General features: G+C 35.4%; 1 protein-coding gene across 1 annotated transcript in view; it reads left to right on the forward strand.

Moving 5' to 3' along the window:
* RP1 (RP1 axonemal microtubule associated) overlaps positions 1-14,364 on the forward strand; it is a 203,495-nt gene that overhangs the window by 162,866 nt on the left and 26,265 nt on the right. Inside the window, exons 47-50 of the mRNA XM_090137594.1 lie at positions 769-1,021; positions 4,729-4,967; positions 7,414-7,540; positions 9,066-9,214. Coding sequence (XP_089993720.1) covers positions 769-1,021; positions 4,729-4,967; positions 7,414-7,540; positions 9,066-9,214 — 768 coding nt within the window. The remainder of the gene's footprint in view (positions 1-768; positions 1,022-4,728; positions 4,968-7,413; positions 7,541-9,065; positions 9,215-14,364) is intronic.

Here is a 14,364-nt window from a genome sequence, read left to right on the forward strand (position 1 = left end):
TTTTTAATGTCACCCACACTCATGCCCATTTATCTACCCACCCACTTGTATTATTTCTTGCACAGAACACATTCATTCTCTCACTCATATAATTTATTCATCCCAACATGCACTAGTGCAGTTGCCATTTAGCTTTTGTTTGCTACTAGCTGTAGCAATATTTAAACAGATGTCTATTTACATCCAAAGAGCACATAAATTCTTGCTTGTATGCGTGCACAGCCTTGCTTATAGTTTCTAATGTCAGTATCATCCTTTTGTTTGCAGAGTCATCAACACTGTCAGTATTTCAGTTCTGACTTGAATAATACAGCATTTTTTCAAATGGGATAACTTAGAATATAAAGTAATATGACATTTTTTGTTTAATAAAATGCCTTATTTAAACCAAGTTCAATTTACAAGAACAATCCTGAAGTTTTGAGGACTCCCTTTGGTTCTGTTACAAGGAACAGTTTGAAGTTTTGTGAGATCTTACAGAAGATCTGAGATTCCTTTCCAGTGAGTGTACTAGTGGGATACTTTTCCTAATACAGCTTTGCATGCAGTAATCATGAAAAAGGAAATAATGCATACATTCAAGGATCCACATATTTTCTTTAGGTTTCCAAATATAAATTTCAAAATATCAGAATGTCTTTCTTTTCTGTCAGAAATCAAAAGATACTTCAGTATTGAACAGAGTATGTCTTTCCATAAATGCTCTTACAGATAAAAGATGAAATATGTGGTTTAATCAGTTTAATGCAGTTCCTTTTATCTTCTCAGGTCAGTATCTCCGAGGTGAGAGCAATAGACCTTGGACAATTAAGCAAAGTGCTTGTTGAGCACAGTAATGTCGGTTATGGAGCTGGATGGTACTTGGACCAAATTGTCATCCATGAATCAGGCAAGACTGATAGCCAATATATATTTCTTTGCCAGCAATGGTTAGACAGTGGAGTTGGTGATGCACAGATGGAACGAATGTTGAGACTACTCGGAAAAGTCAGGAATGAAATGCTGACAGAAAAGGTTCACGGTAAGACTCAAAATCATCAAATTTCTTTCTGGTTTTTGTTTTAATGATAATTCATATTATTTTTCAGGTCATTCTTAAGACTGAAACCAAAACAGAAAAACAGTATAGCTTAAATGTAAGCTGTATCTCTCAAACTATCTCTTCAAACACTTTACAGACCTGGAAAGAATTATAATTAGCAGAAGGGAGAGATGAAGTGAATGGGAGAAATGGTGTGTGTTTAGTTGAGGCTTGAAAAAAATCTGAAGCAGAAAGAGGTAGGTTGTTCCATATGGCAATCAGTGCAGAGCAGAAGGCTCCTACAACAGTGGTGAAAGCTCAGGAAGAGATACAGAAACTCATATAGCAGAATGAGATTTTCCTGTGTGTTCATATGTTTGCAGAAAGCATTTGCTTTTTTTTTTTTTTTTTTTTTTTTCAGTTTTCGTTTTTATTTAAATGGCATGAGTTTTTGCAAAATTAGTTGACCTGGACCCAATATCCTTTTCAATTTAATGAAAAAAGGATTGAAATTCAGAAATAATGTAAACACCAAAAACCTGATAAATGTTTTACATTTTGCCATGGGACTGGATTTCTTAGCTCTCTGACACATCTTGTCATTTTTTGAAGAGGTGTTAAATGTTGTTTTGGGTCCATTTATGCAGTTTGACTCAGAAGTGCTAGACCAAATTATGTAAAGTTTAACTCATCTGAACATGTGAATTTGTATTCTAAATCAATAATTTTGTACATTGACCATTATTGATTTCTATATTCATGGTTATTCCGTTTTATGTTTCGAGTTCTATATTGTTGCAGACATGGCTGCAGTATATATTTTTATATTTAGCTGCCTGTACCTTGTCCAGTAACAGATATTTTATATCATTTTAGGAAATACAAAAATACTATTACTGAGACAACGGGACAGAATAATGTGGAAAGTTAAGCTAGATGAACAGCTAGAGTAATGTCTATTTCAAAATAAGAAATTACTGTACTACAATACTGCAAGAATTCCATAGGTGCCCTATATAATCCACGGAGTGAGGCAGGCTTCTCCTAAGGGTTATTTAGAGCACAAGCCCAGGACTGATCAGGGTCTGTCAGCTCTTTCTTCACTGACTATTTAAAAGGTATGAGAAATCTTGCACCCTTGTCTAGTGTCTGAAGGTAGGTATGTAAAGAGCTTCCACCATCCTATGCTTCTCACACAGCCACAGTCTCTAAAAATTTGACTTTAGATTGATTAATATTTTTTATTCTATGATTATTTATATTCAATTGTGAATCTATTCAACATCAGTTCTGGTTGGTGTATATAATACTTCTATGAAGAATATTACAGATAAGCAGAGAGCCTTATCTCATAAAGGAATTTAGAAATAAGGCTGATCAGAAAAGAGCACTATACCTTAGGGGTCAGAAAGTATACGGATACAACAGAACTTAACTAAATGTCAAACTGAGACATTTTATAAAGGAATTAAAACAAATAGTAAAGGTACTTCAACCATTTACTTAAAAAAAAAAAAATAAATGGAAAGTTAGATGACTAGGCAGGAATGATAAAGTGGAACTAAAGATGATGTAGGTAGAATCCCAAAACAAATTGAATATTTTATATCTGTTTTCATTAATGCCCCACAGTGTGTGGAAGGGAAGCAAAATCAAAAATTATTAGTGGGAATGAAGTTATTGCAAATCACTAAATGTGAAATGCAAATATAGTTTGAGTTTCATGCAGTCAATGACAACATGAGCAGTCTTTGGTCTGAAAGAACAGGGAAAAGAAAAGGCAGAAGTAGGAGGTTATAAAATAATTCTATGGCAGTGAGAAGTACAACTTGTAAATAACAAAGGTAATATCTCCATCTGAAAAACTTTAAGTAGTTAGGATAGCAGAGGCAAATAGGAAATAAAAGAAATGAGTTAACAAATGATAAATTGTAAGACAAAGTTGATACTTTTAAGAAATCTTCCCAAATAAGAGAAATATAATGACATTTAATCTGTGTAAATGTCAGTACTGAATTGTATTTGCTTTATGAGAAATTATTAGGTAATTAAAAATTAGAAAGTGGAAAGAAGTAGTAAAAAAAATAATTGTAAAGAGCTGGATAAGGGAGAGTAAATATGTTAATAATATCTGCTCATGCTATAAAGCTGTGAGTGTTGACAGGAGGATGAAGAGGCTGAAGGGTAAACTTTGAGAACTGGAGGAAAGCTATGTTCATGAGTCTACCTGCTGTCAGCCTGCTGTATTTATGCATCACCACATGACAGTTAATTCATATGGAATATTTAAAATACTAAATGCTTCAAACCTGACTTTTGGTTTGAACATGAGTTATTATTTTCTTTTCAATAATATCCACTGACAAGACAAGAGGCAATGAACACAAACCTTTGAATATGAGTTAGTGATGTGCCCTTGCTTCTTAGAAGGCTAACAGTATTCATGGCGACATTAGACAAAGAATAGCAGGTAGGTCAAGAGAGGTGATTCTTCCTGCCTACTTAGTGTTGGTGAGGCTGCACCTGGAGTACTGGGTCCAGTCCTGCTCTATCCCCAGTACAAGAGAGATTCTGACATACTGGAAAGAGTCCAACATAGGGCCATCAAGATGATCAAAGGAATGAAGCCCTCCTTCTATGAGGATAAACTGGGAGAGTTGGAGTTGTTTAACCCTGGAGAAGAGGATGCTCAGGGGAATCTTATCAAGGTATATAAATATCTCAAAGAGTGCAAAGATGATGGAACCATTCTCAGTGATGCCCCGTGTCAGGAGATGAAGAAATGGGCACAAACTGAAACACAAGAGTTTCCCTCTGAACATCAAGAAGCGCTTCTTTTCTGTGTGGGCACAGGTTGCCCAGAGAGGTTGTGGAATCACCTTGTTGGCGATCTTCAGAAGATGCCTAGACATGGGCCCAGGCACCCTGCTCTGAGTGTCCCTGCTTGAGCAGAGGTTGTACCAGATGAACTTCAGAGATTCCTTCTAATCTTAAACATATTTTGTTTCTGTTAAGATAATTTTTCAATACTTTTCCTAATGTAAAATTACTAGGTTTGAGTGTTTTCTTGTACCTAAAGTTGGCAAAGCCCTATACTGTTACATGGGACTATTTTTAGTCAAAGCAAACATCACTTCTTTATAAAGAAAATCGATAAAGTTTTATGCTTTGTTGTCATGATAAATTTAATATCAAATTTCAAGCATTGAACCAGTTTATCTTTTCAGCATCTTGTTTATATGTAGCAAATTTTAATAATCTAGTTTAAGTAGCTCCTCAAAGTTTAAATGCAAACAGTTACTATTCTGGATCAAAGGCAAACCTGATATCCAGTACTATGTAGTAGACAATGTGCTGCTTTTGAGCAGCAGTTAGTGAGAAAAAGATTAAAATTATCAGAGGAAACAATTATAGGCTGAAAAATGTCAATGAGCTGGCAAGGCTCTTCAGTCTCTAATAGGAAATTGGCAGCCTTATTTGCCTGGTTCTGCTGGATTGTTCCACCTCTAAAGAATCGACTGTCACTGTAGAAAGGCTGATTTGTTTCTCGGTATGTACAATATATCAATGATAATAACTGAGTACTAGCTCAGTGCAAAGATGAGAATGGTTTGCTAGTCATTCACTAGCAGCCTGTTACAAATTGATGTAATATTTTTGATATTCAGCAAACCCATTAATTATTTTTTAATGTCTTTCTTCAACAGGGACTTGGGATGTCTTCGTCACAACTAGTGGTATTTCTAGTTCCACAAATCCTAAAATGTCTCTTACAGTTTGTGGTGGAAAAGGTATCTGTACTTCAATCATATTCCCAAAGGGATCCCTTAAAAAAAAGCAAGTTTATGAGACTTCAATTGAATTAAATAAGAAATTCACTACTATATTTAAAGTTCGCCTAGAAATTGAAGAAGCTGGAGAAGGAGAGTCTTGGCATTGCCATGAGGTAAAAGATAAAAGCTAAAGCAAAAACAGAATCATAGAGTGGCTTGAGTTGGAAGGGACCCCAAGGATCATAAAGTTCCAAAACCCTGCCACAGGCAGGGCCAGTAGTAGTTCAGATATTTGTTGTAGGATTTTTTTTTTCTTTTGTATTCTGTGGTTAGTACTTATTCCAGTTTCCAGTTCCTTTTGAACTTTTGAACTTACTCTTTTTTTTTTTTTTTTAATCGAAAGAATAAACAGATCTGGTAACACTTAATGCTTGTAGAGTGATAAATTCACAGAATGTTCAAAATATTTATTAGAATAACTTTGGATAACAAAAAGCTTGTAAACTTAAGAGGATTTCTGGATGATACATATACAGATTTGCCATTACCATATCTTGCAGTCTCACTTCTGAACTGGAGCCACTGGCATGCATTGCAGTATTTACATAATTCCAAACTGAGTGTTACATGTTGTGAACCCAGTGATCCAAAGCAAACAATTAAGCGAGACCCAGAAATGCCTTTTAATGAAAACATCTGCCATTTATGTTGACATGTAGAAAAAGAGAACTGATGTCCGGGATGCTGAAGCTAAAATCTGACATCATGCTAAAATTACTGTGGCGATTTTCTATGCAAGAAGTATCTTTATCCTCTTAAACTGGGAAAACAGATACAAGTTTAAGGGAAGGAGTCGTCTTTCAAACTGCAGCCACGCTTTATCTCATTAATATTTGCATTTTGTTCTCAATAGAAAATGGAGAAAAATTTTAATCTTGATTACATGCTATTAAATAGAGAACTGATCCCCTGACATTTAACCAGTAGTCAGGTAGTTAATTTCATCTTCATAGCCAGATGAAATAATTATTTAACAAATACATCAATAAAATTAAAACTACTTCTTGGAGATGGTGGACTACTGAAAAAAATCAGAACAGAAATTTTGCAGTTGCAAGGATATCTATTAATTTACTTCATTAGCACATAACAAGGGCTCAAAGAAGAGTTAGAAAAAAAATATCAACATAATTTATATAGAAAAAATAGGTAAATTTTTATCAGATAGGGCAAGAAAGAGAAGGAAAATATAATCTTACAGGAGTTTGAGGAAGGCATTTCCTGTTACTCCATGGATTCCTTTGCAGAACAGGTTCAATCCTTGTATGAAATTACTAGGTACTACCTGTGAAAGATTGTGAATAATAATTAGTTTTAAAGACAAGTTATCAATCTATTTGCACTGCCAGTCAGATTTAAACTGCAGGATGGTCATTTCTATGCCATTTTATTTTGATTATACAAGTCTTTTCTCACAGAGATGCTGAGATTTCTACCTTCTATCACAAGCAGGTGCTTCAGATGGTTGAATTCCATACTTGGTATCAGCATTCAAATTAGAACCATATCTGCAAAGTAATTCGCCTGAATTTTTGGAGGAAGATAAAATCTTTATAAAATAATGTCTGGGTAATAAATAAATAAATAATAAATAATAAACAAAAATATATGCTTTGTTTCTGAAGAAATGCATATTTATTCTTGCCTTTCAACTCTTGAAGAAATAAAGCACAGTAAAGGAAACTTGATTTTCGAGAAACTGCTCAGGAATGTAGATGTTAATATAAAAGGAATATAGTTCTATTTTACATTTCATTCAAAAAAAAACATCTCTTCAGTGAGTGAATTTTCTGTGTTCTGTTCAAAGTCAGGTTACTATCTGAGACATATTTACAAATATTTTCTTGGTTCTATCTTTAAATAGTTTAGAATAATGAACTTTTATCTCTTTGTGTCACTGACAATGTAATAGCACAAGAAGCCTCATTATTAAAATCTCTGTGCTTGTAATAGGACTAATCTGCTTAGCTCAGTATCACCCTTTGATTTCTTTATATACACTTACACATATTTCACAGACATTCAAAATATCCGGTAATATATTTCATATGATGCATACATATAGACATATACAGGCCATAAAAGTGCTTGATTTCATTTTTTCAGCTTTTCCCAGAAACACATTTTCTTTCTTCAATTGTTCAGAATGAGGAAACATTCTGCTATAAAAACGTTAGAACTTATCGACATTTATCACAAGCTGAAATGGGCATAACAATACTTATATTCTTCCATATGCTGTGTGAATAGATACATAAAGGAAGCTTTTTGAACTATTCCAAATCATTTTGTTTTTCCTGTAGTACCACAAACGCTACAGCAAGAATGCTGACAACGTCTTAATTATTTTTAATTGGGAAAAATCTTTTTCTTCTCTTTTAAAAGGTTGCTTTGGAAAAAAAAAAAAAAAAAAAAAAAACATTTTAGACAAATTTATTTCCTCTTCTTCTTTAGAATTGAGACTGCATGTTTGTTCTCTGTACTTTACAGTAGTACGTCTTGCTACAGTTTGTTCTAGAGCAAGAGGAGTGTTGAATTTATTTCTTCTTTTTTGTTAAGGTAAAGCTTCAACACAGAGTAAGTAAAAATCTTCTGGAATTTCCATTTTGCCGCAACTTCGCAGATGACGAAGGGGAAAGAGTGGCTGAGCTTCCAGTTCTCGTACTCAATTCTCCTTTTCCAGCAGGTTTGTTACAAATCAGAAACACTGGAAAAGATATGGCCAGTTATAGGGGCTAAGATTTTCAGTGCAGGCCAAAGGATTTAGCAGATAATTTGTATTCACTCAGAAGAATCTGAGTACCCATAATTAGATGTGCTTTTTGCATTCCAAGACTGAGATCAGTTTGGACATGTAAAAGAGAAAGTATGCGGCATTAAACTTTAAATGTTTTGAGCAGTGTGCAGGGTTCTGCTTTTTCTCAGTAATGTTATCTGGTGCTCTCTCAAAGGAAGTACAGGAAATCCAGAGAAAATAACTCTTGTACTGTAATGTCAGATAAAGAAGTCATTGCCCCCTACAGCAGAAGTTGATCATGCATTCTTCTGTGACCTTCTGTTTATACATTGTGAAATTCCTTTATGTGAGTTATGCCTTGATCATCTCAAGACCAGATTGCTTTCATTAGTTTTGTTTTTCTTTGGGGATTTGATGCCAAAGTTAGTGAAGAATGCATAAGCTCTTGTTCTGAATGGATGTTCTACCATGAGAATATCGCAATCACCTCTATGCATTTCCCATGAGGTAAAAGGATTAGATCAGTATCCCAAGCAATGTATTCCTTGCCTTTTTTTTTTTTTTTTTTTTTTTTTTCTCCTGTGCTTTTAAAGCTAGTCTGAAGAAAAGCACTTGAACAGAAACTCCTTGAACTTGAATTTGAGAAGAGTCCTACTGGAGTATTCCCTGGAAAGGCACTTTGCCTTCTAAATACTTCCACTTTTTTTCTTTTATCCTGAGAAAGTACGAATATGTAAGCCTTCACAAATACTGCTTTTCTTTCTAATAAGTATTAAAAATTAGGAAAGTTGCTGTTTTCTTACTTTTCCCCATTTTTTCCCTCTTTTTCAATCAGAAGTTTTGGTCACATTCTTTCTATTTTGGGGGCTGGGTGTTTCTCTGGGTGTACAACCAGGAAATTAACATTGTCAGCCAAGAAATGCCCAACTGACCAGTTGTTAGATACATCAGAGAATACATAGTATTTCTTGAAATTGTCTGCTGGAGTCAATAAGTGCAACTGGTACTGTGGTAGAACAGTCAACCATGGGCTGGACTATGATCCACAGAAAATGTCATCCTTCTGATGGAGTTCAGCTTCATTTGAACTCAGCGAGACTTGGAGAAGAGACGTGCTTTTCAGTAATTTATTGTTGTCTTAGCCTAGGAACTGATATATGAAGGAGTACTTATACATATAAGCATGTGGTAGAGTATTATTTATGTGTTTTTATTAAAAAAAAAAAAAAAAGTGAGATGTGTTTAATTTTTCTTTCTCTCAGAAACTTGTTATTATTATTACTTGTTATTAAAGTAGTACATAATTTTTTTATTACAAGTCTTCTTCATTATTTTTCAAACATTGTAATACTGTTTGTCCTCTTGATCAGTTTGGGAAGGACAAGAAATTAGAGATAAAATAGTAATTTATTAAATAGCATATTTTAAAAACTGATTACATTTTGTTAAACCTTTGATCTCTTTTTCCAAATAGTGAAAAACTACACTCTCTATATCACCACGGGAGCATCCCCTGGGTCAGGAACTGATGCAGATGTGTATGTCATGCTGCAAGGCATTTTGGGAGATACTGGTAAACGAAAATTAATCAGAAAAGGAGATGATAACTTCACTGAAGGAAAGGTATGTTTACCATTTGTCTATGATATTTTGTACTTTTATAGCCCAGTCCAATTTACATGAACTTCATGGGGGTAGGATAGAATCTACAAAGAGCAGTTTGCAATACTCTGTGATTGTGTCTGTGAATATATCCATCTTAAAAGGAAGTCACTGATACTTACGTAACTGATGCTAACAATGCTGAAAAGCAGTCAAGTGATTTTTAAGTTCAGATTTGCAAATTGAATGTCTTTGGTTACATGCCAGTGTTTTTACTGACTATTTGTTTGACAGTAAAGTCAAAGAAACTACATTTCACAGAATCACAGAATTGTAGGGGTTGGAAGAGACCTCTGGAGGTCATCTACTCCAACACCTCTGCTAAACCACATTCCTTGGTCCAGCTGAAAGGAGACAAGCTGGCAATGCCAGCAGTTGCTGGAAACACCCCAGACCTATCTATACAATCCTCACCCAAGAATACCTATAACCAGCATGTTGAAAAATCTTTTCTTTTACAGTGTCTTGGTTTTATTTCTGTGTGTTTTTGCCAGGTAAAGTAGAGGTGCATTCTGTGCTTGCATGCAGGAGTGGGTTGTCACCGGAGTTTAAACCAAAGTAAACAAGGAATGTTTTCTTTGAAACCTCTTTTCTTTCCTTGCCTGTCTTCTTGTTGAGGCTCCTTTCCATGAAGGAACTATGGAAAGGCTTGTTTGCTGCCAGCCTACCTTTTAGTCTGGCTCTTGCTCCTTCTGCAGACAGTTAACTACTGCCCTCCATAGGTTACTTAGGCCATAAAAAGAGTCATTTTTTCACTGTACAGCTCATAGATTCAGACCAAAGACAAGAATAGCTGTTGGAGATGCATTTCCCTGTAGCACTGTCAACACAAACAGAAATTAGAGAGAGTTTACCTATTAAACTTTCTGTAGAAATGCGGGTGACAGAGTTTAAATCTTTATTTGTAAAATACTAAATATCTGTGGATGAGGGTGTTCAGTATTTAAAAGGCACATTTATCTTCCCTAATTTTGAAATTCCGATTATGGTTTATTGAAAAGCTTTATCTGAGTCATTGGATTTTAGAGCTGCAATCCTTTTTACTCTCATCGAGTACTTAGTTTAATGTAAGTTTTATTGGATTTCTCCTTAAATCTTAACTCCACAAGTGAGCAATGAAATTTTTAAAGAGGACCAGAAATGCTTATATAGAAATCCTACCAAGAAATTAACTACAAAGAGAACCTGAAGGATACTCTTATAGTATTTGCTTATACTTTTGAATGACGCAAAATTTTTCTTTTACAGGATAAGAGGCTGAGTTGGCATATACCCAGTACTCTTCTTTCCTTATTTGACATTTCATATGAGCAGTATGTAAATGCAACATGGTATTATATTTATAAGTAGATATTAGCACAGGAATATTTTATGGACTGAAAATAAATTGCTTGTAGATATTTAGTAGAGAAAACAGAATTCTAAATCTAAAGGTATTTGTATAATTGAGAAAGAATAAATTGTTTCTGCAAGCAAGACTCCTGCCTTTGCAGCAACATTTTGTTCATGGCAGTTCTTGGAAATTTCCCAATGTTTTCTTCCCGTTATAAGTAATCTCCAAAAAGACTCTCAAGTGTAGAATGTCTCTTTCTGTACCAGTCCAATCACATATTGTGCTGAGCACCCCTGCAGTCAGAGAATCTGGACTTGGTGGTTTGGGGGATTTTGGCATATAACAGACATGGAATTTGCATTCTGAATCTTAACAGTTGTTCTGACATTTTAAAATGTGCTTTTCTTTGCAATAATTTTTCCCCTGACTATACAGTAACAGCTAGTGAACTGGAACAGTGTTTCTGTTAGAAATCACATCAAAAAATGGTGTTAGTCTCATAGAATGTCAGCGCTTCTACAAACAACAGCTTAACAATGCAGAAATGCATAGAAACATTTAAATATGCAGAGGACTTTGCAAAGTATTGGAGATATACTTATCTCATTTAGCAGGTCTTTTATTTAAATGAGCTGAGTTACAAGACAGTAAAAGTATTTGCTTTCTATATCTGAAAAGTTGCTTTGTATCTTAACAAAATGCACACATCTGTAAAAACACTGGAGAACTGCTAGATTAAGTACTGTGCATGAAATTTTTCATGCACCAGGAAACTCCCCGTAGTTCACCCCAAGTCTGAGAGTAACTCCATCACCAAGATGGCTGACTTTCCAGTCATCTACTCAGGCAAATGAGTGTGAGGACAAATGCTTTGAGAGCTGGATTCTTTCAAATTGCTGTGACATTGATGCCTTATTTGATGTTCTCCAAAAAAACTACAAGGACAGGCAAAGCAATCTTGGCACGTTTCTTCATGCAGTTCAGGTTTCATGAATTCCTAATACTATTTATTCATACTTCATGAGTCAGTTCAATTCTGATAAATGTTGCTGGCTACAAACACTTTTCTGAACCAAGTATTCTCAGTGCAGGCGTTTTGTAAAAATCAAGTCCCAGTGTGAAATCATCTCAGTCTTACTGTATTTCCCCACTGCTTCTGGTACCCAGTGTTTTGCAGCTAATGAAATTCTTCACACTTCTTTTAGGTGGTCTTTGTTAAACTTGCTGTATGTACTGTCCTATGGCTTTGAGTTATCCATAAATTCCCTCTCTCAGAATGTGGGTTTTTGTTTTTTTTTTTTCAGTTCAGTTCTACCAAAACAGTAAATTACATTGAATATGTAATGGCTGATGTTTAAGTATTTTAATATCTGTGTAAAGGAAGTGGCCAGTATTACATATTCTGTGTTACTGAAACTGTAAAATCTCTATGAGTTTTTACTTCATTCTATTAGTCGTTGAAGAGATATATTCTTTATTCTGCCCTATATTTAGACATCAACTGCTCAGGTTGGTACCATGGTAACTGCAGCACATACAAAAATTGTCAGTGAGAGGTGACTGTTGGTGTTCCATTTCCATACTCACAGATTAAATATTGGCAATTTATAAAAATGACTTCAGGAAAAAATCTGGGTAAAAGAATACACTGAAAAAGGTCATGAATAGGGGACAGAATACTGTGGCCACTATGAAGAAGGTGAAATTGGCCTGAAGTGTCCGCGTTGTGCCAAGAATACTACTATTGTATAAATGCAGATAAACCATTCTCTTATAAAAAACATACCTGACATGATGATTAAATAATTGCAAAATGCCATTGGCTCAAATGTATTAATCATAGTGACAGGCTTCTGGCCAACATACTGTAGTACAGAAGTGAACAGTAAAACGGTCTGCTCATACAGCAGAAGTATTATTGAGATAGAAACTAGGAAAATACAGAATACCATCAAGCTAAAGGAAAGACTGGTGGAGATTTTCAGAAATAGTGAGGAGAAAAGCATAAACCATGTTCTGGAGGCCCATCACTGCCAACTGGATGAGGGAAGGGATTGTCTGCCCTGTACTGTGTGGCCTCCTCTCATGCACTGGCTGCAGGTTCGGGCACCACAATGTAAGAAGGACATAAAGTATTAGGGAGTGTTCAGAGGAGGGCTACAAAGATGTTGAAGGTCTTAAAGGGCAAGATGGATGAAGAGCAGCTGAAGTCCATCGATTTGTTCAGCCCAGAGTGCAGGAGTCATGGCTGCTGCAGCTCCTTACAAGGAGTGGAGAGGCAGCACTGAGCTCTGCTCTGTGTGATGGTGACAGGGCCTGAGGGAACGGCATGGAGCTGTGTCAGGGGAGGGGCAGCTGGGGTTAGGGAAAGGGTCTGCACCAGAGGGCAGTGGGCATGGAGCAGGCTGCCCAGGGCTGTGGGCACAGCCCTGAGCTGCTGGAGTTCAAGGAGAATTTGGGCAGTGTTCTCACACATAGTTTGAATTTTGTGTGGTTCTGTGAGAAGTCGGGACTTGGACTCTGTGATGCTGTGGGTTTCTTCCAACTCAGGGTATTCTAAATAACCCAGAGCACTGGATTAGAGATGTGTAAATAACTATTATATATATATATATATAATTAATAGTAATTAATTACTTGGGGGGCTGTTCTCTGTCTTCATAGAGCTCAAAAATAAATGTTACTTTTCTAAAAATGAAATACATATCAAAGTTTTTGTTGCCTGTAATGTGCACATTTATTCTGACACGATGATTTGAGTTTCTTCTGGAAATGCTGGAACACAGGAGCTTCCAGGAGGTGGTTACATTCTTTATTTTTGGCGGGGATATGATACTTGTCTTAAAAATTAAGTGAATTATCTTCAGATGGTGCCTGATGCTTTCCCTAAGTAACAGTGAAATTAACAAATTGGCTTACATAGACTTGTTTTTAGCTAGACAGAATTAGGTGAATGAGTTCTATGCGACATTATTTCATTGATATTTAATGAAAAAGATAATTTTGAAATAAAATGCAGCTGACTATTAGCTTGATTTATCATAAATTTCAGAAGAGTTACTGGCAATAGAAACCTGCATTTTTCAGCAGTCAGTTTATTTGGCCACTTTTCCTATGTGCAGCACTAACTAAATTAGCTTTATTGAAAGTTAATGGTTTAAAAACATACCAAATTCAGGTTTTCAGATTAACGACTTCTGGTGATGAAGAGCTTGTCTAGCTGAAAAGTTGTTTCAGAGCTTAGATATTCTTAGATAGATTCACACTATTTTGTGTCTGCATCAGTCCATCTTTAACTTCTTAAGCATTGGATTTTGTTGCATTTTTTGACTCAGCTTAGAAACCCTTCTTGCAGCAAATTTCTGCCAACTTTGACAGTATTTAGGACAGTAATCAAAGCTCCGTGCTTGTTTTTGACAACTTAGATTAGTCATTTAAATACTTATGTCACTGAAAGGTAGGCTTTCCAGTGGTTTATTAACTCCCACAAATCTTTTCATAGGACTCTTTAATTTCACACCCTCCTTCTTCAAGTGTCATAATTAGCAGGTATTTTTACATCTTCTCTAAAATCTTGTTTTCCTACAGCAAACTCATAAAAACATTAAAGAGCACAGGCTTATGAACTTGCCTCACTTCAAAATCTGCTTGAAAATGTTCTCCGTTTACAGCTGCAGTTGCAGACTTACCTAATTAGACACTGTTTTCCCTTTATCAGTAAGCTTGAGCCCAACCAGCTTGAGTGATTTGAATGTTAGATTACACTGTCTTAATCAGA

The sequence above is a fragment of the Phasianus colchicus genome, chromosome 3, assembly GCF_987193195.1.
Source record: "Phasianus colchicus chromosome 3, bPhaCol1.hap1.1, whole genome shotgun sequence".
Classification (NCBI taxonomy): Eukaryota; Metazoa; Chordata; class Aves; order Galliformes; family Phasianidae; genus Phasianus; species Phasianus colchicus.